Genomic DNA, 26,081 nt, shown 5'->3' with positions numbered 1-26,081 from the left:
ACACTCTACATATGGCTTTGCCAGCCCCATTTTAAGATGATTCCACGAGTGTGCTCATGCATTAGCAGTACGTCGGATGTATGAGTGAGTCACAGTACTGCGAGCGACCTTGTCATCTGAAAATACACCCCTACTTTTCATCTTGACGACCGAAAAGATGGTTAAAGGTTTCTTGGGCAGACCGCCGGCTGGACAGTGATTGGCGCCAAAGCTGGGACGTCATTCCCCGCACACTGCAGTTAAGCTTTAGCGAGCTTTTAGCGCGGGGCACCCAAGTCGCATCCCGCCTCGCAAACCCCTGTGACTCAAACCTCCAAAACTTCTCAAGTCTCCGCGATCAGATTACCTCCGGCGACAACGCTCCTTCCGAAAACGGTCTCCTATCCTGCTGAAAGTCGTTCGTTCTCCTTGTAGGACTATTAATACCGAAAAACCCCATCCCCGAGTGCGCAACAGGGACTTTTCGGCTCGACAAGAACCGGTGACAGCAAGGCACAATGGCGACGGAAACACCAAACACCGCCGCGACCCCGCCGGCCGCCCCCGCCCAGGACAAGAAGCCCCAACAACCTCAAAAGAAGGACGATGCGAAGAAGGACGCACCTGCCGAGGGAGGAGAGAAGAAGCTCAGCGGTGCCGAACTGAAGGCCAAGGCTAAGGCGGAGAAGGCAGCGCGGAGAGCAAAGGCCAAAGAGGCGCAACCCGCACCACCAGCGGGCCAGGGAGCCCAACAGAGCGGCGGCGGTGACGCGAAGGGAGGAAAGTCGAAACAGCGACAGGATGGTCCGCAGGGCGTCGGCGGACCCGGTGCGAAGGGCGGTCTGGCGGGCAAGTCCGTTCCCGCGCCCCCGAAAGAGAACAAGCCCAAAGTCCCTGAGTGCTTCAGTCACCTGTCTATGGCTAAGAGGATACACATGACGGAAGCCGACAAGGACGTTCACCCGGCTGTGTTGGCTCTGGGTCAGCAGATGGCCGCGTTCGCGATCAGTGATAGTACCACGAGGTTGGAGGCGACTTTGCTGGCGTTCAAGAAGGTCGGTCCTGTCGACCCCTCATGTACCGTTGGATTCTAACGCTGTGCAGGTTATCGACTCATACACGACGCCTCCGGGCAACACTTTCTCCCGCCACTTCACATCACACGTCCTGAACCCGCAGATCGAGTACCTCTCGGCATGCAGACCCATGTGCTTCTCCATGGGTAACGCCGTCCGCTGGCTCAAGCTCCAGGTCAGTAAGATCGACATCGACCTCCCCGACTTCGAGGCCAAGAAGCTCCTCTGCGAGTCCGTCGACAACTTCATCCGCGAGCGCATCACCCTCGCCGACTTCGTCATCGTCAAGACCGCCGCCGACAGCATCGAGGACGGCGAGGTCGTCCTCACATACGCCCACCACCCCCTTGTCGAGCGCACCCTGCGCCAGGCCCACGCCGACGGCAAGCGCTTCTCCGTCACCATCGTCGACGACCCCTTCGAGAGCACCGGCCGCGAGCTCGCAAAGAGTCTGCGTGCCCTGTCCGGCGGCGGTGTCGACGTTGCCTACTGCCCGGACCTGAGCGCCATTCGCGCCCACCTCCAGGGTACTGCCCGCGTTCTTGTCGGCGCCGAGGCCATGTTCAGTAACGGCGCCATGTACGCCCGCGCCGGCACCAGCGACATCGCCATCGCGGCCGCCGATCAGTCCATCCGGGTCGTCGCCCTGTCCGAGACGATCAACTTCACCGAGAGGGTCGCCATGGACTCGCTCACCTTCAACGAGATCGACCCGGAGCAGATGACGGCCGAGAGCTTCCGCCTGCTGTTCGACACGACCCGGGACCGCCACATCTCCGTCGTCGTCACGGAGCTGGGCATTACATCGCCCGTGTCTGTGCCGGCTATTCTGAGAAAGCTGGAGGAGTTGTAAGTAAGGAGAACAAAAACAAAAAGGTGTACGAAGATGTGATGAGACTAGAAGGGGCGGTGAGATTGCTCCAGAGAAGCAAGACGGGTTTTGGGCGCTTGAGGTCCGTGGTTTCTTCCCGTAAATAGATACCAAATCCATGCAGACTCAGAAAGAGGTGCATCATAGACACGCTAGGCTTGCGAAATGCTCATTGCAATATCATAAACCTATGACCTTCACAACACGCTGGCAAGTGACTTGACTTTCACGGCGTCAATTGAGCCTATCTCTGTCTCTCAACGTGACATGTACAAATGGAATATGCTCTCCCGCGAACAGTGTTCCATATGGCATCCCAACCGCTCCTCGCGAGCGTTGCGCAGCGCCGAGCCTTTTTCGAGTCGATATCAGGGCCCCATCAATCCCGACCCGTCTCTGCATGAATACCTGGGCTCATCGTATGTCGTCTTGTGGTCGTCCTTCCCCCAGCGCGGATTTCTGTGTCATTCGCGAGAAGGATTCAAGACGCCGTCCTTCTCCCGCTTGTTTTCGTTCTAACGCTTTCCCATCAACAAAGAAACGTCTCGTCTATTGCTGGGCCTCGTCCGCCTTGCGCGACGCCGCCCTCGCGCGCTTCTCGAGCAGAATCGACTTGCGCTCGTTCAAGAACGCCGTCTGCCGGTCGTCGACGCCCTGGAGCCAGTAGCCGAAGCTGCCGCCGCCGGCCATGTAGATCGGGTAGGCCCAGAGGGACTCCTTGTTGAAGAAGGGGCGCATCTCGATGCCCATCTGCCAGAAGCGGACGGCGAAGCCTGTTGTTGCCCTCCCATCGTCAGCAGCTGTTCTCCGACCAAAGTGTTCTCATACACCATGACATGACGTCCGGGAGCTCCAATGGCTCCAATGGCTTATGCTCCGTCATGGGGGAATGGCAGGTTTCACGCACCGAAGCCGCTCCAGAAGAGGATCCTGCCGACCATTGTGCGTGGTGTTGTTCGGGATGTTCGGTGGGGAGAGAGGTTTCGTGTTCGATTGACGGCGATTTGTGAAGGAGCCGTGTCCGCCGATCGGGGGGAAAGGGGGTTGTGTCGTTTGGTGGAGCGTCGGGGTCGTCGTCGTCGATTGACTGTAGTGGTGATGGGAGCTAGACTGAGGTGTGTGGTCCGCATACCCGGGTGCTGCCGGGAGGGCGGAATAATTGGAAATCGAGTTTTTCCGATTCGATCGTTGGGTTCCAGGTTTCGGCGCCGGGGCCTGCAGCGCCAGGGCCAGACCCGACGCCGGGGATGGCCCGCCCACACACCTGACCTTCTTGTACAGATTTTCGACTTGTCTCTTTAACAACATCCGATATGGTGTAGTGGCCAACATGATGCCCTCTCATGAACCCGAGAGGTTAGGCATAGCCCCGAGTTCGATTCTCGGTTTCGGAACATTTTGTTTTGCATTTGGTGTGAGTGGTCTTCTTTTTGATTCATTCGCCGGTGTTCTTCATCGGGCAACTCAGATCGCAACTCAGATCAGGTCAGATTTCCTCACGAAAAGGCCTTTTTTCCCCCTATTTACTTGAACGAATATTACGTGAGGATCAATAAGATTACGACGCTCCGGGTATCATTAGTATTCATACACAGCAACGCCGGTTGCGAGGCCGTATCGCCCACAAGTACAAGTCTAGCCATATTCTATAAGGCACCGCCAACAGCCTGCGCAATCCACATGGCTATCCTGACGTTAATTCCAACGCGGCGCTCAGGCTTGGAGAAGTCCTCTCGGGTGACGCGCTCGGCGTGGTCCTGAAGCCACTTCTGCTCCTCGCCTAGGCGCTTCTTGAGGTCTTCGTCTTTGGTGAGGATCATGGCACCGGCCTCGAGGTCGTGGGAGTAGCTGCGCTTGGTGTAGTTGGAGCTTCCCACAATGCTGATCGAGGGGTCCTTCTCTCCCGGCAATGTCACCCACAAACCCTTGGCGTGGTACGTCCAGCCCTCTGGCTCGCCGACCGTACCCTTGCGCCATTCCTTCAGGACAATAGAGTCGTCGAGTTTGCGTTCGTGGACGGCACGGACGAAGCGACGAGCTAGAAGCGTGTAGGCGCCCGGCAGCAGCCCGGACACGCCGGGAGAACCGTAGAAACCGTTCGCCTGCTGAGAGGCAGTGATGACCACGTTGTTTTGGGACGCCGTGGAGAGGAGGAGCTTGGTCAATGACGGCGCGGGGTTGAAGTAACCCGCGGTGAAAGTCCACGATGAGCCGGCGTATTCCGGAAGGGCGAGGGTGGACAGGACGTGGGTGACGGCGGGCAGCTCGGTGGATGTGTTTGGCTTCATGAGTTGCGACAGCTGGGTTAGCATGTAGACTTTGGTGTTTTTGCCCGCGTCTTGTGTTGCGGGCTGTTTGGGTGAGATGAGGGCGTCGAGGGCGGGCGTTGTTGTTTTGATAAACTGCTTCGGCTCTTCTAGAGGAGAGGGCGCAGGGTTGGACTTGGGCCAGGTCAAGGCGAAGCCGGCGGGTTCCTTGGAGGGCTCGACGAGGAAACTGAAGCCGGCCACACCTTGGTAAATGTTCCAGAAGTAGTCGGTGACTTCTTTAGAGGCGAACAGATGATAGCGGTCTTGACGATTCGTGAAGTAGTCGTTTGAGAGATTCGCTCTGTACATCTGTTAGAGGCGTCCATGTCAGAGGCGCAACAAGCCTACCCAGAGAGGATGATCTCGTCGTCGATGCCATACAGCTTCATATGCTGCAGTCCCCATCCCTCGTTAATGCGCTTAGGAATGTATTTCTTCCTCACTCCGGTCAGGTTGGGTGTGTGATACATCCGAATCTCAACCCTGTCTGGACCGAATTCCGACACCAGAGGCGCAAGCAAAGAAGCGCAGGACGGGTTTGGCTCTTCTCGAGTGCCGCGGAGCGCATCCGTGAGAATACTCAACTTGAGCTCGGGGTTGTTACGAAGAGCTTCATGCAGGGTCGAAATCTAAGAGCTCTTAGTTGGCCGTCCGGCGCAAAGTCGCATGTAGGCTACGAACCAGTTCCTTTTCGGTCTTTCCGATGTACAGAGTCGACAAGAATATCCTCCTCTTCGCATTGCGTATCCGATCCTTCAAAGTCTCGTAGAAATCGGTCGGTGTCCTGATGATTCGAATCTGGGATCCGTTTATGCTGAAAGACGGCGCGATCTTGTCGAGCTCGTTCGCGAACGGCGCCAGCATGCCGGCTGCGCTACCGGAGCTCGAGGCCGTCGCTGGGGTACCGGAGGCGGGCATCGCGAATCGTCGGCATTGCGGTCGGGCCTGTGTTATGTTCGTTTTGGCGAAGGGGACCTTGAGCTTCGAAGAGCACCGCGAGACCCCGCGGACAATCATAGCGCGTAGAATTGACCAGGTAAAACTCCTCCTCTTTCGGTCCAAAAAAGTCCCTTCTAGCGGAAGGTTCGTCCAAAGAAGTCGCAGCTTCGAGATTCTGGCGGGACAAGGGTTGCGTGCATGAAGCTCCGTCATTGGCGGCGGGTTTTGCCGGGAACAGCAAGGGAGCCCTCGCCCAATGGCGGTCCAGGTTATGTAATCTCGAAACTCCACAGCGGCACCTGGCGTCGTTCAACCTTCCCGAACGTCAAGACTTCAACCATCGTCGTCGCCGATAGCACAGCTTCTCGAGGTCAATTGACCAGCCGCCACCATGTCGACCCTCCCGAGAACGATCAGCAATCTGCGCAAGATTGGTATCAAGGCATGAAGAACCCCTCTCCCGAACCGCCGCCGCCGACACCGATGCTAACTTTCTCCCGCAGCAATACTTCCGTCAGCTCCTGGTACTTCCGCCCGCCCCTCGAACATCGATCGCGAATTGCCTGGACACCTCTCTAACGCACGAGAAATAGTACATCGGTGACACCAAGTACGGTCGCTTCGTCGGCGAGGACAAGGCCGGCAACAAGTTCTACGAGAACAACGACGAACTCCCCCGTACGGAACCACCACCCCTGGCTTTTGCGCTGCATGGATCGAAGGACAATAGCTGACGAGAGAGAAACGAACAGTCCGTACGCGATGGGTGGACTTTAAGAAGCACGACTACGACTCGGCCCAGGTCGAGCCCGGCTGGCATGCGTGGCAGGGCTTCATGGTCGACAAGCCCCCCACCGAGGACCCCCTCCTCCAGACCAAGGTGCGCAAGTGGGAGCGCCCGGAACCGATTCCCAACTTGACTGCCACCAGGGGAGCGTTCAAGACGTATAACACGTAAGTGATATACCTGGCGAGATTTCTGCCGAATAATGCTAATAGGATTTCTGCAGAACGAAGCCGAAAATCTACTCTTGGGAACCCAAGGCCATTGAGAGGCAATGAGCGTTGAGAGGGTGGGATAATGTACATATGCCAACATCGCTCGACGCAATTTCTAGCTTTTGCTTTGTGATCACTTGCTTTTCCGAGTTCAATAACATGGCTGCTTAGCCCAAGTTCTGAAGCTAATGGCTGCGAGCCAGCGTGCCGATTATGCTAGCTAAACTCTACCTGGAATTTCTGCTGGCATAAACGAACATCGATGTCAATCCGGGATCATTTCTACATCTGCAATCTCAGAGGCTGTAGGGACAATGTCGATCTGATCAACCATGATATGGCCGGCTCCTGCCTATCTTTCTTATACATGCGACAGGTTCACATGTAACACGGAGCCAACTAGGAAGACTCTTATTCTCACAATGAATGCTACGTAGAAAAGGGGCTCCGTCAAGGGCATTCGCAAAACGGCATGCCACATTACCCACAGCTTGAAGATTCAACGGGTATAGCCAGAGCACAAGTAAGTCTCCGTATGCCTACTCGCCATGACTCCAAATTGACTATACGGATTTCGGTGTAGATCCCACTTGGAGCCCCTTCTTCGGCTTTTTTCCGTATATAGCGTAACTTCACATTGTCAGTCAATGTTCCAGAAGCGCAATGCTCCAAGTGAGAGCACCGGTACTTACATGGGCATGTACGCATGGATATTCCTATCCTTGAGCTCCTTTCGGACGTCGATGAGAAAGACCTGCACCTCCTCCTTCTTCCAATTGAGAGCCCGAGTGTACGCAGCCATGGTCCAGCCCTCGATGCCCTCGAGGTTGTTCTCAAGCGACCACGTGCCGATGAGCTTGTGCTTCTGGTCCTTGGGCCACGAGTTTGTTGGCCACTTGAACTTCGTCATGACGATGTCGACGAAACCGACCTCTTTCATGACGTCGACCAGCGCCGGGATGCTCTGGAACGGCCGCCCGAAGATCTCGCACGCCTCACGCAGCAGCTCACCGCTCCTGACGAGCGCCGAGTCTTCAGACATCGAGCCGTCGTCCGACTGGAGCTGGCTGCCGACCTCGAGCATCTCGAAATACCCACCGGGCACCAGGTTGCTGCAGTCGTTTCAGTCACGATGGATGCGGGCATACCGGAGAGAGGAGAAAGGAGAGGGAGGGCAACTTACTCGAAACTTTTCTGGAAGTATTCCTTCCATTTCGAAATGCTCGACGTCATCATTCGGCTGTGAATGTAGTCGAAGGGCCGAGTGTACGTCCACGGCTCTTCGATGTCATCGACCTCGAGGATGACGTTCGGGGGAACCCTGGATGCGTTCAGCCATCAGCGTAGAACGTGGGCCGTCGATAGAATGGGGCTCACTCCGCAGTGGGAGGGGAGAGATCAACTCCGATGACCTTCATCCCAGTGTCAATAAATTCCTTCTCGAGAATGAGGGTTGCCTCGACAAACCTCTGCTTCGGGATGTGTGTCGCCAAAGTCAATCGCCCAAAGGCCGGTTCCCGTGCCCAAGTCAAGAACGCGCTTGACCTTGGAGTCGTCGTCGTTGGGCGGCGCCAAGCCGAGTTTGCCGTCCAGGGTCAGTAGACACAGCTCATGTTGAAGGTCTATCCACGGTGTCAGGCCGGACAAGCTGGATGTCGCTACAAAAGTGCTGCTGGTTTTAACGTACCCAACCTATCACTCTCCTTCTCGTCGTTGGGGTATTGGTATCCTGATCTCCGTCATCATCAGTAGCCCGGCTTCTGAGAAATACAGGTGAACTTACTGCCCTCCTTGTACCGATGGTATGTTCGTCCATTTTCGAGACGATAGTGGTAGAGTGAGCTGGCTATGCTGGTTTTGGAAGAAGCGATGCTCTACGGATAAAGTGTCATTATAATGTTCCGACCAAACACAATCAAAAGAGCTAATGGATTCTTGTACTTACACTACCTAGATCTGACGATGAATCGTCAGTGACCTAAAATCTCAGTCAGACAAGCTTTCATTTTTCATATTCATTCACTGAAGAATGAGCGGTACGCGCCTCTGCATCGTCGGCCGCGAGATGGGTTTCGTCGATATTCCGGACTTCAGAAGTCTCATTCGGCGCAGTGGCCGTGGTGTCGTTGGCCGCAGACATTTCAACTATGAAAACTTCAATTATATTCTCTACTCTCGATCTCAATATTCATCGAGAAATCCAAAACACCCATCGCGAAACCGCAATGAATGCGCCCTTTTTATCACTCTACCTGACCAACAACAACGCGACTACCCCTCTCCTGGGGCATACACATCGAGTATGCAGACCAGCGGCAAAGACGTGGTCTGCGGCAAAAGCATGCGTCGATTCGTCGCAACTTCCAAAGAAGAACACCACGTCCGGCGTGTACGCGGACGTAAACGGGCCCTGGTCCGAGGAAGACCGCCCTTGGCGGGCGGCGCCATTGGCTCCTCGTGCAGCCCAGATGAGTTTAGCCGAGGCGATCCGTCCCTTGGGGGTGCATACAGACATCGTTGGGGAAATTGCTGCATGAGATCCTTCGACGCGGGCATACGACCCTGGTCGTGTGATGCGGATGTTGTTGGTGCGGAAAGTGACGAGTATGGCAGTCCGTTATTTGGCACCCAGTCCGAAAGCATAGTCTGCAAGTCGCAGAAGCGTTTTCAACGGGATGTCGTGAGCAAGAGCAATCGAAGGTCAACAGACGCCACGCCACTACCATCAGACGTATTTAATAAGAAGCATTGGAGGGGAATTACTCGTAGACGTGCTGGCCCCTAAAGGTCAGCAAGGTTGATGTTGAGTTGGAGAATGTTCAAAGTGGCTGTCCTACAGATGTCTTGTAATCGATTGACATATTCAATCACAAAACCACCATGCCAAGGCCACCAACTCATTCGAAAGAGTCCAATATTAAGAGACAACCCTAGAAACAAGAGCATGTACGACAGCACTTTCACGCATCATGACTGAAGTTGAGGCATCGCCATGGCATGGAAATCAAAAGCCAGTCTCCGAGAAACAGAGAGAAGGTGACAGCAATGGGAAGAGCACCGACAGCGGCATAGATACCGACTCGGACCAAACCAACACCGACACGGACGAGATCCCTTCCCTCGAAACCTTCATCGAATACACCGCCATAGAAGCCTACAACCACGCGCGAGACGCCGCCTCGAACTCCGACAACACAACCACCGCCGATTCCAGACCCATCGCCGAACTCGACCCCAGCAGCCCCTGGGGCACGCCAAACTTCCAGCCGAAAGGGCCCAGCTGGGCCGCCGTCGTCGCCAGGATTGTCTACGTTCTGCTCTCGCCATGCGAGTGGTGCAGGCTCTTCGAGCACCGATGGAGGCTGAATGAGTTCTTCTACATGTTTTGAAAAGAGTGGGAGAAGGAGATGTGCGGGACAGAGATGGAGCCTACACGAGAGGAGGTGTTCTTGAGGGGGGTATATGAGCATGTGAGAAGTGTGCTTCAACCGGAGTCGACTACGCGGTCGGGGTATGGGATGTTGAAGTCCCTGGCGTTAAGACTTTACTATGGGAGGACGTATGAGAATTGGGTGGCTAAGTGTCTTGTTGTTACGATGTGGGTTGTTTGGTATACGAAGCGTGCGGATGATGAATAGAGAGATGGGGGAATGTCAGTGCCAGACCCAAAGGAGAAGTAAGAGACTGGGCGGGTTTCTACAGCTGTTGATTTTGTTCAGACACAGTCTATATTCTAAGCTTTTGTACCTTCTAGGCCGGTGAGTGTATACATTGGTGCTGGAGCCAGGAACAACTTAAATCAGACGTCGTCATGTTTGCTAAGGCCTTGACTTCTCGTCGGCGATCTCAGCAAAGCCTTTCCCCTGAAGCTCAGACGAGCCCTCCTCCGGCACGAGGGGCGTCTCGATACCCTCACCTGTCGCAGCTGTACCCTCGAGCATAACCGCGTCACCGCCGGCATCAGACCCGGCCTCGCTGAAGTTCTGCCACGTGGACGGGTTAATCTTGCTAGGATTCGCCTCGCCCTTGAAGTGGTATCCCCGCGCCCTCGGCCTCGTCCCGGTGCCCTTTGGCAGCTCCGCCTCGTACGTCGCCGCGAACCTCTCCGATTCCCTCTCGAACTCGTCGTGGCCCGTCCGAATAGCAGCCCGAATACCCGCAAAGAAGTCAGACATGACCTGCTGGTTGTGAATCTGGAGCAGCGTCCAGCCGAGCATCTCCTTGGCGTTGAGGAGGTGGTGGACGAAGGCTCTGTGGTGCGTCGTGCAGGCGTAACACCCGCAGCCTTCTGACAGGGGCGTGAGGGCAGTCTCGTGCTCCGGCAGCCACATGTCTACGCCCAGGGGCTGAACTCCGCCCTCTTTCGGAGGGAAGGTGAATGTCAGCGCCACGCCGGCGTCGGATATGGCGTTGAGGAAAGGGATGGTGCAGATATCGACTCCGAGGGATATCTGGCGGAGGATAGCCTGCGGCGTTTCGGGTATGTGCAGGGACAGCCGCGGCAGCGGCACCAGAGGCTTGTAGTTCTCCTCGATATCGGGCAACAAATCGACGTCGTAGACGGCCAGTCCCGACAGCGAATCGACGACATCATTAGCGAGGTGGCTGAGGTGCTCCCACTGGATCTGATACGGGATTCCCAGGACCGGCGCGAAGACGGAGACCCCGGCCGCGCGGAGGGCCTGGAGCCTCTTGGGGTTCAGGAAGACGTCGGTCCACTCCTCGGTGCGCTCGGCCATGCGCACGAGTTTCTTAGACGGCGGCATGGAGCTCGTGTGGAAGAGGTCGGCGGGGCCGACGGCGATGTCGGGCCGGAGGGTCTCGACGGCGGAGAAGTACTCGTCGATGGTGAGGTTCCGGAAGCCGGTGGAGGTGAAGATGGCGATGAACTTCGCGCCGTTGCCGACGGGGGTCTTGATGGCGGGGTTCCGCCTCGCGGCGAGGACCGTGGCGATGCTATCTGGCAGGCAGGTGAAGCTGTGGAGCGGCCTCTTGTCCGGAGACGGTAGTGACAGCGCCGCGGGCTTCTTCTTTTCGATGACTGCGTTTCGGTTAGTCTTGTGTAACATGAGAAGAAGGCAAGGAGAGGGAACATACAGTCCTCGAGTGCCATGTAGGCTGCGCCGAAAGAAGCATGCTTGGCGAGGTTGTCTGGAGTGATGTGAGGAATGACACCACGTGAGGCGGTAGCGATGTAATTCGGCGTCTCGATGGGTTTCCTCTTAGGGAGGGCCAGTCTACCCAAACGAGCAGCCGCCGCGCCCTCGACGGACTTTTTGAGAATCTCGAATATCATGCCGTCGTGGTTGCTCTCCCCATTCGTCATTACCACATCAGGCATCTTAACATATCCCCTGCTCTCTTGAGTCTGTGACCTGAGTTAAGCCCCCGCCCGGTACTGAAGACACCTGGTTCCGTGGACTTCAGGCAGCCCGCGCAGAAATTTCTGGCAGTTTCCGATGTGTCGCCTGAAAGATAAACTCCCCTAAGGCCAACTCTTGTGAATTTTTCGTCAACATACGTTGTTTCGCCAAGTTGTGATGTTAGCGCCAACTTCAGAAAACCAAAGGCCTGTCCATCCATGGATATGTAAAGTTTAAGCCACATTTGCTTTCAAGGATGAGGCTTGAATGCTGTGGCTTAAGCTAAGCTGTTCCTGACGGGGCCCGGTCGGGTGAGTGGGGTTCGGCAGCGGGGTCCCGTTGGGGGGAGCTCGGGGCGGATCCGGGCGGATCCGGGCGAAGGGCTTCTGCAGAGGCAAAGGAATCTGCGCAACACAGAGCTCCCGATCTTAACCAATCATGACTCTTCTATCTTGTATTGCCGATCTGCTCACGGGCTTTGTTAGGTTTTGAGATGGACTAAGTCTAGGTTCCTACTCTCATCTTTCTTCATAAGAACGGCTCAGATTGATAGAGTGAAAGGCTCATTTGACATTCAGATAAAATGCGTCCAAAATATGAACGTCCAAACAAAAATACATTCCGGGCTCCTAAGCCCTTGATTCATTATCTAGCTAGCCTCATATGGCCAAATAAAACCCATCAAATTACAAAGAGCACCCACACAGTGTCTTTTATTCCAGTAGTAACTGGCATCGCTTACTATTTGGATCCCTAAATAGGCTCATCCCGAGGCTCAATGAGAACCTCGTTGACAGCGACGTGCTCCGGCTGACAAACAGCGTAAACAATCGAAGAGGCCACATCATCTGCATCCAGGACCTTGGCCCCAGAAGGCTCGCCGTACTTCTTCAGGGCCTCGGCATCCGTCGACATGCCGAGGAGATCGGTCGCGACGTTTCCGGGCTGAATAGCCGTCACGCGAAGACCACTTCCGGCGGTCTCGAGACGCAGGCTCTGTAAGGTAGCCTCCACGAAGAACTTGCTGGCCGAGTAGACGCCGAGACCGGGGAAAACCTTACGGCCGGCATCCGACGAGATGGCAACAATGTGACCCTTTCCACGGCCAAGCATGCCGGGCACCGTGGATGACAGGCAGTGCAAGAGACCCTTGCAGTTGACGTCGACCGTGCGCTCCCACTCTTCCGTGTGGTTGTTGGCCATCATGGTGAAGTACATCACACCAGCACAGCTGACGAGGATGTCGATCGGGCCGAGCTTCTCCGTCGCCGTTCGCATGAGCGATTCGACGTCCTCCTTCTTGGTAACATCCGTCTTGTGGATGAGGACCTTGCCTCCAGTGCCGGCTAGCCTAGACTTGACACCCTCCAAAGCTTCAGTACGTCTCGCTGCGATGGCGACATGGGCACCTTCCCTAGCCAGGCCAGCCGCGACGGCGGCACCAATACCAGACGAGGCTCCGGTGACAACTGCAACCTTGCCAGCAAGACGACCCTTGTTGACGCGGGATGTGACACCATTGACACCAGCCCGGCGCGGAGGCCTTGAAAGCCAGCCTCTGGCGCAGAAGTGACGAGTGTACGTCTCCAGCAAGTGGCTGTCAATCTTGGGGCGATCCAGCCCGTACTTGGTCAGTACAGGCGCAGTAGCATCGTCCTTGAGGACAGTAACGGCCTGCAAAGTTTCGGCAGTAGGCATACCGCCTCGAAGAATGTCGACAGTGAACGGCACGTCACCAGCCGTACCGAAACCTCTCTTCTTGGTCCAGAGCTCAACCCAGTCATCCCAAGGAATCTTAGTTGTAGAGTATCCAAGCTCCTTGAGAGTATCGAAGATGTAGCTGGCAGAGACCGGATTCGGGTCACCGAGGTGGTACACAAGCTGGTCGGAATCGCTGTGGTTCGCGAGCGTGGTGATAGCCGCACTCACAAAGTCGACGGGCGTCATCTCTGCGAACCAGTTGTCGATGCCTGGTGCGGTCTTGAGGTGCAGAGACTCAACAATCAGGGCGTTCAGCAGATCCCAGGCATTGGTGGAGCCTGTCTTGCTGTGACCACTGATTGTGCCCGGACGATAGACCTTACAAGGCATACCGCGGCGAGCAGCTTCGTAGACCAGTTTCTCGGCAACCCACTTGGTCTGTCCGTATCCGTCAATAAGCTTCTCAGGAACGTCGTCGATGTCGACCATCGCGTCTTCGCCCCAACCCGCATAAGATGGTGTCAGGACGCCATTGGTAGACACGTGGTGTAGAGTGGCGCCGCTCTTCGACGCCAGGCGCAAGATTTCCCTGGTGCCTCCGACGTTGGGGCTTCTCAGGGCTGCGTAAGGATAAACCAGGTTGACAGTTGCGGCCGCGTGAATGATGACTTCAATTCGTGACACCAGCTCATCGTGAATCTCAGGGGAGAGACCGAGATGTTCTCGAGACAAGTTTCCGGGCAGAATTTCCATTCTGTCAAGCATGGAGTCGTCCCAGATGCCAAGATCGATCAGGTTCTTTCGCACTCTGGCCATACCAGCAGGTGCAGACTCCTCTGTTGGGTCTGTGAAACGAACCAGACAGATGATGTGTGCCGTGGTAGTCTCAATGAGCTGCTTGAGCAGGAAAGCTCCAAGGTATCCAGTTGCACCAGTGAGGAGCACAGTGTCAGCGTCATTCAGCTTGCGCATAGGTGTACCGTTGGACTTGATGTCGTCAGGGAGAACGCAGTCTGCCCGGAGGACAGCAGGCAAATCAGCCTGCACTGCTGCGGTGTGTCCATCGCGAGCATCACGAATGGCTTTCAAGTGACCCTCCAGAGTTGGATAACCGGCAAGAGGAGCCAGAGGAACGGGGAAGCCAAACTCTTTGGTGAATCGATTGGCAAGATCGGCGAGGACAAGGGAGTGGCCACCGATGTCAAAGAAGTTGTGCTCCTCTGTGATGGCAGTGGCGGGCATATTGAGGGAGGCGGCCCAGAGCTTCTTAACAGTCTCAAGCTTGACTTTGGTGTTCTGCTCCTTCTCGCCGTTGACGGCAACCTTCGGGGAAGGGGGTGGGGGAAGAGCCTTGAGATCGACCTTGCCAGAGACTCCGTGGGTAGGAAGCTGGTCTAGTTCAACCCAAAAGGTGGGGATCATGTAGAGAGCAAGGTGCTCAGAGAGTACACGTCTCGAAGCCGGGCTGTAACCAGACTCATCGATGACAACATCGGCGCGACCTCTCTTGTCCTCATTGTCGCGCACAACGTAGGCAACCAACTGTCTCTCAAGGCCATCGCCGTGAGACGATACTGCGCAGTCGCGTACGGCCAGGTGCTTGACCACAGCATTCTCAACAGCACCGGGCTGAACGGTGTACCCACGAGTCTTGATCATACCACCTGCTCTGCCAGTGATCTCAAGGAGACCATTGGGAAGCACGCGGGCAAGGTCTCCTGTCCGGTACATGCGGGCACCCTTCTTCTTGTCAAAAGGATCCGGGTGGAATGCCTTAAGTGTTGTCTCTGGGAGGTTGAGATATCCGCGAGCAAGGAGATCGCCACCGACGTAGAGTTCACCACTAACGTTGTTGCCGACTCTGTTGCCATCCTCATCCATGATGTAGATGTGCTCGGGATCCATCGGCGGGCCCACTGGGCAGACGCGGGCCTCAAAGTCGATGAAGGTGCTGATATCGCCAGCAGCAACCTCGTGGGTTTCGCTGGCGCTGTAGACGTTGAGTAGTTTGGTCTTGGGCAAGGCCTTCATGGCTCTACGACAAAGGTCGGTCGTGACAACCTCACCGTTGAGCCAGAGAGATCGCAATTCGGTACATCGCTCGCCCAGATGTGGGTAACGGGACAGAACAGTTGCCAATAATGTGGGTGTCATGAGCGTGTCTGTGATGCGCCGCGACTCAAGCAGACTAACAAGAGCCGTGGGATCGTAACTGGCACAGTCTGGGATAGCGAAGACAGTCGCACCGCGCAGAAGAGGGCGAAGCATCTCCCAAACGAAGAAGACGTTGCAGGCAACCCGGTCACCCGGTTGAAGGTCGCTGAGGCCGAATCTCAGGTCGTAAGAGCGCACTGCAGCTCTGTGAGGGTTGGCAATACCCTTGGGCTGGCCGGTCGTACCAGAGGAATATGACACGAAGGCGAGGCGCTCCAGATCATCGCTGGCGGGCAGCGGAGGGAGCTCCGAGTCAGCGTGACCATTGGCCGTTGGCTTGGTGGCATCGTCGTAGGCGATGATGGGCACATCGGCTTTGATGTGGTTGACGTGCTCTGTTTGCGTGATGACTACTGTTGGCTTCGCATCCTCAATGACATCGCGCAGAAGCCCAGAAGGATACGCAAGCTCCAGCACCAAGAAAGCACCACCCGCACGAAGTGCAGCCAAGGAAGCCACGACATAATCGGCGCTCCGGTTCATGAGAATGCCAACGAGGTGGTCTCTGCCGACTCCATATTCACGACGCAGACGGTCAGCGAGGCTCTGCGTCTCTTGGTCCAGCTCAGCGTAGGTGAGAGTGCGAGTCTCGTCCTCAAGAGCCACTGCATCTGGCGTGGCTTTTGCCTGCAGCTCAAAGAGAGCAGCAAGATCCTTGTTGACGTCGAGGATGGCCATTATATTACCTGGCAAGATAAGGCAGTGCCAGTAGGATAGGATAAGAAAAGACGCGTTCACTCCGTAGATATGCGATAAGAAGAATGACAGCTGAGCAAGCTGAGGATGGTGAGACCAAGTACGGTGTAGTGAAGTAGGATGAGGTAGGAGGAGTAAGGATAAGCTCTTGTTGGAAGATTAACAAAATGCCGAAGTGATGCAGCCTTCAGGTTGGGGAAGGAAATTGGTCACACGACCAGGTTATCAGAGCTTTTTTCAACTCGAGTTACCTTGAGAGATGGCAATTGGCAATGGAAGTACTTGTCTTAAAAGGAAGATGCCGGGAAAAAGGCAAGTCAACAAAAGAAACGGCAAGGCGAGGAGGTACCTTGCTTGGCTCTCGCAAGTCCCCTACCGCTAAGAAGTCCCTCAACAAGTCAGGGACCAACCAGCGTAGCACATGCAAATACGATGGTCGTCACGAAACGATCATTGTCGGTCTGGGGAGGCGAGAGCGGCCCATAACATCCACGTCCAGAGGGGTAGCAGCGAATCAGAAGCTAAGCTGGGGAAAGGAGACCGGTTGGGTTAACTGGGTCAAGACGGATGGAAGGCGAAAGAACCCGGGGAGTCGGCGACGATACCGTGTCCCGTCCAACCTACCTTAGGTTACTTGCAGTCCAAAAGACGGCAACGGCAGCGGCAGCGGCAGGGCGGTTGTCGCCGCTCGAAACACAGCTAAACGGGTTAAGTTGGCTTGGGCTACTCCGAGGTGTACCCTAAGCAACTAGACGGCGTAGGATGCATCGATTGGCCGGTTCGTCTCTAGTAGAGCGGTATCAGGGCAATCCGGGGTGCCGGGTTGGAGGCTGAAGCACATGTCAAAGTCGCAGAGGCGATGTCGGTGACGAAAAAAGTTAACGCGTGGGGGCCAGCGTGGTCTTTTGGGGTCTTTTCAGCATGTATAATTTAAAGAGAGTTGCAATTTGACAATTTAACGAAAAGTCAAGCACGAAATCGAGCTTTGATGCGAAATGACTCGCTGGTTGTTGAGGTGCCCCGGTTGCGTGCTATCGGAAAGTACATCGGGCCGATATGTGGCTAAGGACAAATCTGACGCCTCATCAAAGTGGCTGACGATATGTGGTCCGTGCATCAGCTCGTCGGCCGGCTGTCGGTGCCGCTCTCGCGCTAATCTCAAAGCAGTCGGACGCGAAAGATACGTCACTTCCTCCCGACGATTTATCGTCTGCACCCCCGGTGCCATCGGAGCGCGACGCAAGGGCCAATCGATTCTCCACCTGCAAGCAGACAGGGAACTGAGCTGCTTCGGCACCGCGGGATCGACTGCTTCAGGCAAAGCAGGATCACCTGGCTCATGCGGTCCCTGAGCTGAGTGATCGTTCCTCTTAGCCACACGTGCTGTGCCATCCAGCATCCGGTCCAACACTGACGGGTTGATGGTTGAAGGGTTCCGTCCTTTCGTCTGATGTTTCGCAACCAATGCGTCCGACGTCTTTAGCTGGACGTAAGGCCAGCGAAACCATTGTTTCACGCTCGAGAGAACTCGTCACTTTTCTGCATCCCTCTGCATCGCATTGATACTACCCTCTGTTGCTCTTACTTGGCATCGTTGGTATGGCCTCGCCCTCACCCCCTCTCTACCTTACCTTACCAACCGCAATGGTAATGCCGAGCCTTTTTGTCGCTGACTGATCGTCATGGCGTAGCCGTCCTCGGATTTCTACCCTCTTAGCTCCTTCGCACCCCCGTCCCGTCCGGACTCGTTACGACTACATATCATCTCACCTTCCCCACGCCACCAAACTTCTTCCATAATGGTTGATGGAAGGAACTCTGAGAACGAGCCGCTCTTGAGTAATATGGAGCGACAACAGGCCGACGAGCCTGCCAACCGGACGAATCCGACCGAGCATCCTGATGCGCCTCTCGAGGACAACGCCCCGCGCCGCGAACTCGAAGTCGAAGACCACTCCGGCCCATCGACGCCCAGGTTCATGCAGGACGAGGGAGAATGGAAGCGCTGGAAGTGGGTGCCATACCCCGTCCGCCGCACCTTCAAGGCCACCGTCAAGTGGTCCAAGGGCCCACCGAACCCCCGGGACTACAAAATCAAGCCGATTCTTCCTCAAGTCCAAGAGTTCCCTCTTGTGCTGGTTGACAAGTTCTTGCGCAACTTCAAGCATCGCGTCGGCATTGTCTTCCTCTACGTTGCCATCTGGATCATCACGTTCGCTCTGGTCAAGAGGAGCGAGACTTTCGCCACCGAGATTGAGGGTTGGGGAGCGCCCCAGGAAATCGGATGCGGTGCGACCTACTGGGGTCGAGGGAACAAGTGCGGCCTCAATGGCGCTGATTGTCGACCCTTCAACGGGAGCGGGTTTCCCTTCAGATGCTCAGCCAATTGCAAAGGCTACATGGTCCTGAATCCCCGTGCGGTCGGTGATCAGGAGATCGTATATCAATCACTCGTTATCGGCGGCCCTTCCAACGAAACAAGCCAGCCAATCTACCGCGGCGACTCGTTCTTGTGTAGTGCTGCGATCCATGCCGGCGTGGTTAATAACGAAAACGGAGGCTGCGGCGTTGTTCGCCTCGTTGGAAGACAACAAAATTACATTAGCTCCGAGCGCAACGACATTGAGAGCATCAGCTTCGACTCCTACTTTCCACTGTCATTCACGTTCGAACCGAACATCCAATGCAGCGCTCGAGACCTGCGATGGAACTTGCTGGCAGTATCGGTCGTTTTCACGACGGTGCTATCCCTATTCACGGCTTCGCCAGCACTATTCTTCTTCTCGGTCTTCACGGGCATCTTCTGGCACGTCGGACTGGCCTCCGACCCGCCTAATCATTATTCCGTGGCTGACCTCGTATCGAACATCATTGGCAAATTCCTCCCTGCGATGTTTTGCGCCTGGGTCATGTACGACAAGATGGGCATTCGACGGACTCTGCAAGGCCTCACCGCCCAGATTGAGAAGACGGTTCTCTGGCTCGGCGGATGCTGGGTCGGCGCCCTCACCAATTACACGTTCACTTGGATCCCGATCCAGAGATTGAATGCACACGACCTGCAACAACAGCCAGGCGCGAAGGCCGCACTGGCTGTGATCGTCATCGTCCTTTTCGTCATCATCGTTAAACAAGTGTGGTATTTTAGACAAGAAGGTCGGCTCATCAAATACCTAAAGCTATATCTGCTTTTCTTGGGTGGAATCATCGTTTGCCTCGTCCTACCAGACCTGAGCCTGCGCATCCACCACTACATTCTAGCCTTGCTTCTGCTCCCTGGCACGAGTATGCAGACTCGTCCGTCACTTTTATACCAAGGTCTGTTGGTCGGTCTTTTCATTAACGGTATTGCTCGATGGGGATTCGATGCCGTACTGCAAACGCCAGCCGCTCTGCAAGGAGACGCTCAGCATGGCTCAGCGTTACCCAACATCCTTCCGCCAGTCATCGATCTGGGCCAGTCCCTGTGGAGCATCAACTTCACTTGGAACGTTCCTTCCGGAGCGCGGTTCGATGGCATCAGTGTTCTCGTAAACGACGTCGAGCGCTTCCGCAACTACTTCGACGACACGCCCACCCAGAATAGTTTCCAGTGGACTCGCGACAGTAGTCTCGGAATGAATGAGTACTTCCGCTTCGGATACATGGAAGGCAGCGAAAGCTACGACTTCACCAAAGCCGGAATCTGGAACGCTGAGGGTAAATGGATTGACATGAAGGAGGGTCCCTCCATGGTGAGGGGTCGGAGCCTGGCGCCACGGGGCCTGGTAGAAGACGAAGAGAGTGTCCCGCGATAATCATAATGTGATGTTGCTTACGCTAGATAGATATTGCGGATAAGACCGTTTGAGTTGGCATGAATAGCACGATACACATAAGAAGCGGCTGTTTCGAAGATCGAATGGAGGGTTTGATGATGGCCCTGGATATAAAAAGCTTCAATCATACATACACATGACCATTTCTGCAAGCGAGAAGTTTTCATTCATCAATATGGTATCTTTTTGCGGACGAAAATGAAAACAGAAAGTACGCTTCACAGATCTCGCTCCCTCGTCACTTCATCAAAAGTCTACGCGCCAGGGGTGCGGCGGCAAAGGGGGCGGCCGCGCTCGAGGGTGTTGGCGTCGCAGGTCAACCTGCTGTCCTCGATGCATGTCAACTGGGCGCCACCTGTGTTCGCGACAACATATTAGCATCGTGCGTGTAAAGACCGACGGAATCGGGGAAAGGAAGGAAGGCGGGCAGGCAGGCAAAAGTCTTACAGTTGTTGATGTTGTCGGGCACGCAGCGGCCGGTCTGGCCGTTGACGTTGCAGACGTCCTGCTTCAGGCTCGTGTTGGCGACGCAGCAGGCGCCGTTGGGCACGGGGCGGTTGTCGTTGGCGCCCTGGCGCTCCATGAGGAGGGTGTCGCGGCGGACGGCGGCCATGGACGGGTCCTCGACGGCCGCGGCGCTCACGGTGGCGGCCGCGAAGGCCAGGACGATCGTCTGGATGGAGAACTTCATTTTTCGTAGCTGAGGTTGGCTCGGGGGTATCTTTGTAGTTTGCGGAAGAGAGCGTGCGTGGCCGGCTTGTCAATAGTAGAGAGTAGAAAAAGAATGTCCGACCGGCGGGGAAAGAAGCAGAAGAGACTGGATGGCAGATAAGTTGAAGAAGCTGATGAGGTTCGTATTGGAGAGAGAGATGCTAAGGTTATATATAAGCATCCAGCCCCCTGGCAGTTCACGATGTGTCAAAGTATCACTCCTGAACCACACTCTTCACTCACACGGACAGGCTACCGGCAACTCGAGACGAGCAGCCGAGGCGGACAACACGATGGCCCCCCTAACGATCTGAACGGTCGAACCTGAGAAGTGAGGGAGTTTCGGGGGGACGGCTGGGAAGCTCTGACACGAGGGGGCTTATGAGGGGTGGTTCTGACAATCTGAAGCATCACCGTCTGAGGTTCACCTCGTGGACCCTAAAAAAGCCTAAAGGGCCCCCCGTCAGTGAAAGCAAGACAGAAAAGGGAAAAAAGACTAAAGCCGGATGAGACGAACATGGGTATAGGGGCAGGAGAGGCTCTGCGGCAGAAATGCCAGGCTCCGTTGGCCTTGAAAAGTCGCGATGCAACGATCTGGTGGTGGGGATTCGTCTGGAGAGATGAAACGGCGGGCAGGGGTATCGTTGTCCGTTCATGCGGCGTTGCAGCCACTATTCGGAGCGAACCCGAAGCTGGGCGACCGGGGAGGGGGGAGACCTGGCGTCTTTTTGGATTTGGGTTGGTGGTCATTACTTATGGAAAAAGGGTTGTGAGCAGGTCGAGGAGAGGGATGGGGGGATGTGGTTGCGAGAGTCTCGGCACCATCGGAACTGGTGTGGCGTTGCAAGCAAAACCGAGGACACAGCAGACGGATGTGTTTCTTGAAGACTACCTCTTGGAATCTTCCAGACCCCCCTTCTTCCCCGGAAAGATCTGCCGAGGGTTTCTGCTGACAGCGTTGGAGTCTTTGCGGATTGCAACACGACGCGACTGGGGGCTGTGGTCGTGCTTGTCAGATATGGCGATCACAGCGGCTCGGTCGATATGATCTTCCCGTCTGATCCCACTGTTTATTGTTGATCGCTCGGTCTTGAGCAGACGTGAGCGTTTCTCTCGGCTCTTCTTGGCACGTAGCTGTCTGCGTTTCTGGTCTGGATGCTGCTTCTGAGCTGTCACGGAGAGACAGTGACTAGATGGCCTCGAGGTTCGTCGTGTTAGCGGAGTGGGTCACCGAGGGTTCTAGTTCATATGTTGGTTGTTAATCAGTACAGAAAAACCGAGTGTTGCTGGACTACTTTTTGAAGCTGGTTCACACGATCACGGAAATACGTTGATAATTGGTATCGTGCGCTTTCACTTTGAAGATGAAGATGCCATTCAATCAACACGGACGGACTGTCGTTATTCTACCGTCGTCGTTGGTGCCAGGGGAACGTTTTTGTTCTTGACTCCATCACGATAGGGCAAACAAAACTGAGTAAGTGTTAGGGAACAGAACCGTTCAATTAACATTTTCCGCTACCTAGCAACTACAACACCTCACGACCCGAAGCATTCAAGCCCCCGGCCTTTCCCCTCCCAGATCATCAGTCCTCAAATCTACTCCTCATCCTCAACCTCAGCCTCCTGAGCCGCGACATCCGCAACGGCCTTGTTCGCAGGCTTCGTAGTCTTCTTGCCCTTGCCGGCGGCGGCAGCACCACCTCCAGCGCCGGTGGCCTTGAGCGAGGCGTCGACGACATCACCGGCCTTCTTGGCCAGCACGTCGTCCTTGGCGACGTTGGACGCGGTCGGGTTGTCGGTGGAGGCGTTGAACTTGAGCGCGGTGGCCGTCTTGCCCTTGTTGGCCTGGTCGTCGGCGATGTTCTTGTTGAGCTTCTTGGTCTCCTCCTCGAGCTTGGCCGTCACGTTCTGGCCCTGCGCCTGCTGCGCCTGCAGGCCCATGACGGTCGCGGTGAGCTTGAGGACCTTGTTCTGGATCTTGGCGCGCTGCGGAGTCGGGTGTTAGTCAAGTCGACTTCGTCACGGACCCTCCTCCTATGAAGGACATGAGAGGAAAACCAACCTGGAGAGCGAGCGCGTCTTCGCCCGGGGTCGTGGCGGCGATCTTCGCGTTGTACGCGCCGATCTCGGCCTGGTTGCAGATCTTGTTGACGCTGTTGAGGAACGTGAGGTCCGCCTTGTCGACCTTGGTCAGGTCGGTGGGCAGGCCGCTCAGCTTCTTCAGGGCGTCCTCCTTGGCGGTGCCGGCGACGCCGCCGCTGATGGTGATCTCGTCGAACGTCTTGGCCGTGAAGACCGGGGCGCGCTTCGAGAGCTTGCTGGCGCTGTCCTGGGCGGGAGCGGCCGAGGCGACGGCGACGAGGGCGGCGAGGACGGCGGAGAACTTCATCTTGGCTATTTTTCAAAGATGTGGAAAGAATGTAATAAAAGTAAGAGTAAAAGTTAAAAGAGTTGTTTCTTGAGCGAGAGACGATGGTTGTGAAGAATAGAAACGACAGCACAGCTGTGTGGGAAAGTGAATGGATAGAATAGAACCGAAGACTAAGACTGAAGATGAGATGGGAAGAGAACGGGAAACGTAGAGACGGGAGGGCTTGGCCGATCTTATAGCAGATCACCGGCGAGTGGTATACCACGGCCCAAAAACAGGATCGACTCGAAGCATCCATGGCGAGAGAGCATTGACAGGACGAACCTTCGGCGCCGCCGTCCGGAGCCGTTCACCTCCGTCCCCTTTCGCCATGTCTAGAACCAGAAGAAAGAGCCGGGGAGATAACCTCAGGGCGAATCTCCCTCCTCCGCGGCGCGCGCCCGGGATGGTTTCAGGGTCAGGTCATCTCTTCACCTAATCCCGTAGTACAAACATAGTAACAACACCTTTACTACGACAAAAGAGCGTAGAGATTTACTAATCGTGCGTGGGGTCCCAGCCAGACGGTTAAAGACGCCGGTCGACCTCCCGGGGACGTCCCTGGCGCCGCCGGGGCTGAGCCTCATGCTGTCCTCGCAGAGCAGGTCTTGGCTGCCGTCTCATGATGCGACGAGGACGAAGTCGGGCCTCGCTCACTCGAGTCAAGCAACGAACCCGTCTTGCGAAGAGGGAGAGGGAGAGCATTGAGAAGGGGAAAGGGCGCACGAGAGAGAAGAAAAAGTCAATTTTGAGACGAGTTTTACTGATGTTTTTGACAGCCCGAACTTTAGGCAGAGATGAGATTGTTGAGAGAGTCAGGTACCGACGAACCTGCGTAATCGGGACGCGTAGGCCTCTGTTGTCAACAACTCGAACCTACCTGGGGCCGTCGGTCTCGGCTCAGTTGCCGGATGGTTCGTTCGACGAACGACGAGGTTGGCAAAACAACCAAGAAGACAGAGGGACAGAAGTGTTGGATTGACTGACATACCAAGACTACAATCCCCTCCCCCGCAACTTGACCTTGTAATAGATTGTAAGCTTATGATCTACCCATATTACATGCTTCGTGGGACTAAAACGTACAGTGGGCTCTCTGGCTTGGGTATGATCAGCCCTGCGGTGATTGAGGGAGATACTGCGTAATCTATCTTCGACATCCATGGACGGACGTCTGAAGCTTGACTTTTCCGTGCGTTGGAGAAAAGTGGAGATGGAAGTCCGCCCACGGTGCTTCCACTGCAGTGGAAGCGTCTCGCTCTCGTCATTCTGCCCCACTTGGAGATAACTTCACCTCGATTCATTGATTGTTTTCGGCGAGGTGAACATCTCACACCGAAGAACCAGCACTTGACAACAGTAGAAAGAATAAAAAATTCTTCTGTATAAGACGCTCGATAACACAAAATACTATCACCTCAAACGAAAAGAAAAACACGAGAAAAAGAAGAATCCCCAGACAACCCACCACCCACCATGCCGCCCCGGATCCCGACCCCAGAAGACTTCACCCCGATCCAACAAGCCCTCCCCCTGACCCTCGCCTTCCCAGACCCGCCGGAATCCACAACCGCCATCCTCATCCTCTTCCACGGCCTGGGCGACTCCGAGGCCCCCTTCGCCTCCTTCGCCCGCGCCATGTCCCTCCCGGGCGTCCTCGCAATCTCCGTCCGCGGACCCTCCCCGCTGCCCCCGTCCATGCTCCCGGACGACGCATCCTCGACGACGACGGGACACTTCCACTGGGGCGACGACCTCACCATGGACTCCGAGACGGACGACCTCTCCCCGGACCCGGGCTTCAGCAGGGCCGCGAACCTCGTCACCGAGAGGCTGATCAGGGAAACGCTCCTGGACAGGTGCGGCTGGGAGCTGAGCGACATCATCCTCTTCGGTTTCGGGCAGGGCGGGTCTCTGGCGCTGGGCCTGGCATCGCAGCTTCGGCTGGGACCCAAGGTGGTAGATGTCACCGACGGCGGGAAGGGTCAGAAGGCGGATGAGGGGACGTTGAAGGGTGTCTTGTCTATCGGCGGGCCGCTACCTCATTCCATGGTTCCAACGGTCAGCACGCGCGGAAAGTCAAAGACGAAAGCGTGTCTTGTTCAGCTCGACGATGACGCGTTTGATGCTGTCAAGGAGGAGTTTCTCGACGTCAGGATGGTGAGGTGGAAGAGGAAGGACGTTGCGATGCCCCGAGATCGGGAGGAGATGTTTCCTTTGATGAAATTCTTTGCTGAGTGCCTCAAGAGTGGTTGGTAAAGGGTTTGACTGTCTCAAGAGCATGGTGATTCCAATGCGTGTCAAGTTGAGGCCATACAGTCGTGGGTAGTAGACTCTCATCACGCCAAATCCGATTTTTTTTTGGTGAAGAACAGAACACCCGCTTCGATGGTGAGCCCAAAATATTGAAGAGAATGATTGGATTAGTTGATACTTTTAAACGAAGCATCCCTAGGGGCAGAATACGTATAATTACAAAGTCTGTTTGCTCGTGAGGTGCTTCCTCTGCACCCCATTTCAACAACACCGTCGAAGCCTTCATTATCCCCCCCAACACCTGAACCCGCAGTAGTTGTAATCGATTCATGCTAAGGTAGGATAAGCTCGAAACAGCCAATTCTGTCCAATCACTGTGCAGTCGACTTTTCATCCCCCGTATTCGACGCCGAGTCATTACGCATTGTGTGATTCTTCGGGTCATCTCCAGACACGTTGACCGTAGGATCATCGTGGACACTGTGAGGTAAAGCTGACCCTTCCTCGATAGTTCGAGGATCTTCACTGAGTCTGTGAGGAGGTGGCTGGAACGCCCCGGGTATGGCCGCTGCGTCGTCGTCATGGACACTGTGCGTCGCCGGAGCAGTGTTGATTGGAACCATAGGGTCGTGGCTCAGCCGATGGTCATAGGCATGATCAACCACCTGTACTCGAGGATCCTCGTGAACGGTATGCGGTAGTGGCGTGTCTGCCACTTTGGCAGTCGGATCGTCAT

The 26,081-nt window shown here is 55.6% G+C and overlaps 12 protein-coding genes across 12 annotated transcripts; 5 read left to right on the top strand and 7 right to left on the bottom strand.

Moving 5' to 3' along the window:
- Positions 1–497: 497 nt before the first annotated feature.
- CkaCkLH20_07543 (initiation factor 2 subunit family protein) lies at positions 498–1,908 on the top strand (the record flags this gene model as incomplete). The annotated part of the gene is made up of 2 exons (XM_038890260.1): positions 498–1,034; positions 1,084–1,908. The coding sequence occupies 2 exons, from the start codon at positions 498–500 to the stop codon at positions 1,906–1,908; spliced, it is 1,362 nt and encodes a 453-aa protein (XP_038744310.1).
- A 567-nt stretch (positions 1,909–2,475) lies between these two features.
- Positions 2,476–3,234, bottom strand: CkaCkLH20_07542 (uncharacterized protein; the record flags this gene model as incomplete). Its single annotated transcript, XM_038890259.1, has 2 exons — positions 2,476–2,710; positions 2,834–3,234. The coding sequence occupies 2 exons, from the start codon at positions 3,232–3,234 to the stop codon at positions 2,476–2,478; spliced, it is 636 nt and encodes a 211-aa protein (XP_038744309.1).
- Positions 3,235–3,572: 338 nt separating this feature from the next.
- CkaCkLH20_07541 (uncharacterized protein) lies at positions 3,573–5,153 on the bottom strand (the record flags this gene model as incomplete). Its single annotated transcript, XM_038890258.1, has 3 exons — positions 3,573–4,536; positions 4,584–4,864; positions 4,917–5,153. 3 exons carry the CDS (start codon positions 5,151–5,153, stop codon positions 3,573–3,575), a joined length of 1,482 nt encoding a protein of 493 aa, XP_038744308.1.
- A 452-nt stretch (positions 5,154–5,605) lies between these two features.
- On the top strand, positions 5,606–6,236 carry CkaCkLH20_07540 (NADH ubiquinone oxidoreductase subunit NDUFA12; the record flags this gene model as incomplete). Its single annotated transcript, XM_038890257.1, has 4 exons — positions 5,606–5,698; positions 5,768–5,852; positions 5,927–6,128; positions 6,185–6,236. 4 exons carry the CDS (start codon positions 5,606–5,608, stop codon positions 6,234–6,236), a joined length of 432 nt encoding a protein of 143 aa, XP_038744307.1.
- Positions 6,237–6,736: 500 nt separating this feature from the next.
- Positions 6,737–8,688, bottom strand: CkaCkLH20_07539 (uncharacterized protein; the record flags this gene model as incomplete). Its single annotated transcript, XM_038890256.1, has 9 exons — positions 6,737–6,803; positions 6,866–7,285; positions 7,357–7,494; positions 7,551–7,585; positions 7,641–7,795; positions 7,861–7,902; positions 7,957–8,047; positions 8,119–8,151; positions 8,467–8,688. The coding sequence occupies 9 exons, from the start codon at positions 8,686–8,688 to the stop codon at positions 6,737–6,739; spliced, it is 1,203 nt and encodes a 400-aa protein (XP_038744306.1).
- A 454-nt stretch (positions 8,689–9,142) lies between these two features.
- On the top strand, positions 9,143–9,562 carry CkaCkLH20_07538 (uncharacterized protein; the record flags this gene model as incomplete). Its single annotated transcript, XM_038890255.1, has 1 exon — positions 9,143–9,562. One exon carries the CDS (start codon positions 9,143–9,145, stop codon positions 9,560–9,562), a length of 420 nt encoding a protein of 139 aa, XP_038744305.1.
- A 429-nt stretch (positions 9,563–9,991) lies between these two features.
- CkaCkLH20_07537 (tRNA-guanine transglycosylase family protein) lies at positions 9,992–11,469 on the bottom strand (the record flags this gene model as incomplete). Its single annotated transcript, XM_038890254.1, has 2 exons — positions 9,992–11,214; positions 11,271–11,469. 2 exons carry the CDS (start codon positions 11,467–11,469, stop codon positions 9,992–9,994), a joined length of 1,422 nt encoding a protein of 473 aa, XP_038744304.1.
- An 820-nt stretch (positions 11,470–12,289) lies between these two features.
- CkaCkLH20_07536 (nonribosomal peptide synthetase 10) lies at positions 12,290–16,129 on the bottom strand (the record flags this gene model as incomplete). The annotated part of the gene is made up of 1 exon (XM_038890253.1): positions 12,290–16,129. The coding sequence occupies one exon, from the start codon at positions 16,127–16,129 to the stop codon at positions 12,290–12,292; it is 3,840 nt and encodes a 1,279-aa protein (XP_038744303.1).
- A 1,817-nt stretch (positions 16,130–17,946) lies between these two features.
- CkaCkLH20_07535 (LCCL domain-containing protein) lies at positions 17,947–19,944 on the top strand (the record flags this gene model as incomplete). The annotated part of the gene is made up of 1 exon (XM_038890252.1): positions 17,947–19,944. One exon carries the CDS (start codon positions 17,947–17,949, stop codon positions 19,942–19,944), a length of 1,998 nt encoding a protein of 665 aa, XP_038744302.1.
- Positions 19,945–20,219: 275 nt separating this feature from the next.
- On the bottom strand, positions 20,220–20,656 carry CkaCkLH20_07534 (uncharacterized protein; the record flags this gene model as incomplete). Its single annotated transcript, XM_038890251.1, has 2 exons — positions 20,220–20,320; positions 20,413–20,656. 2 exons carry the CDS (start codon positions 20,654–20,656, stop codon positions 20,220–20,222), a joined length of 345 nt encoding a protein of 114 aa, XP_038744301.1.
- Positions 20,657–22,275: 1,619 nt separating this feature from the next.
- On the bottom strand, positions 22,276–23,068 carry CkaCkLH20_07533 (uncharacterized protein; the record flags this gene model as incomplete). Its single annotated transcript, XM_038890250.1, has 2 exons — positions 22,276–22,665; positions 22,742–23,068. 2 exons carry the CDS (start codon positions 23,066–23,068, stop codon positions 22,276–22,278), a joined length of 717 nt encoding a protein of 238 aa, XP_038744300.1.
- Positions 23,069–24,565: 1,497 nt separating this feature from the next.
- On the top strand, positions 24,566–25,348 carry CkaCkLH20_07532 (phospholipase carboxylesterase superfamily; the record flags this gene model as incomplete). Its single annotated transcript, XM_038890249.1, has 1 exon — positions 24,566–25,348. One exon carries the CDS (start codon positions 24,566–24,568, stop codon positions 25,346–25,348), a length of 783 nt encoding a protein of 260 aa, XP_038744299.1.
- Positions 25,349–26,081: the final 733 nt, after the last annotated feature.

This window comes from Colletotrichum karsti (genome assembly GCF_011947395.1).
Source record: "Colletotrichum karsti strain CkLH20 chromosome Unknown Scaffold24, whole genome shotgun sequence".
Taxonomy (NCBI): domain Eukaryota; kingdom Fungi; phylum Ascomycota; class Sordariomycetes; order Glomerellales; family Glomerellaceae; genus Colletotrichum; species Colletotrichum karsti.
Note: the sequence above shows the minus strand (reverse complement) of the source record. Positions and strands in the feature narration are given on the sequence as shown.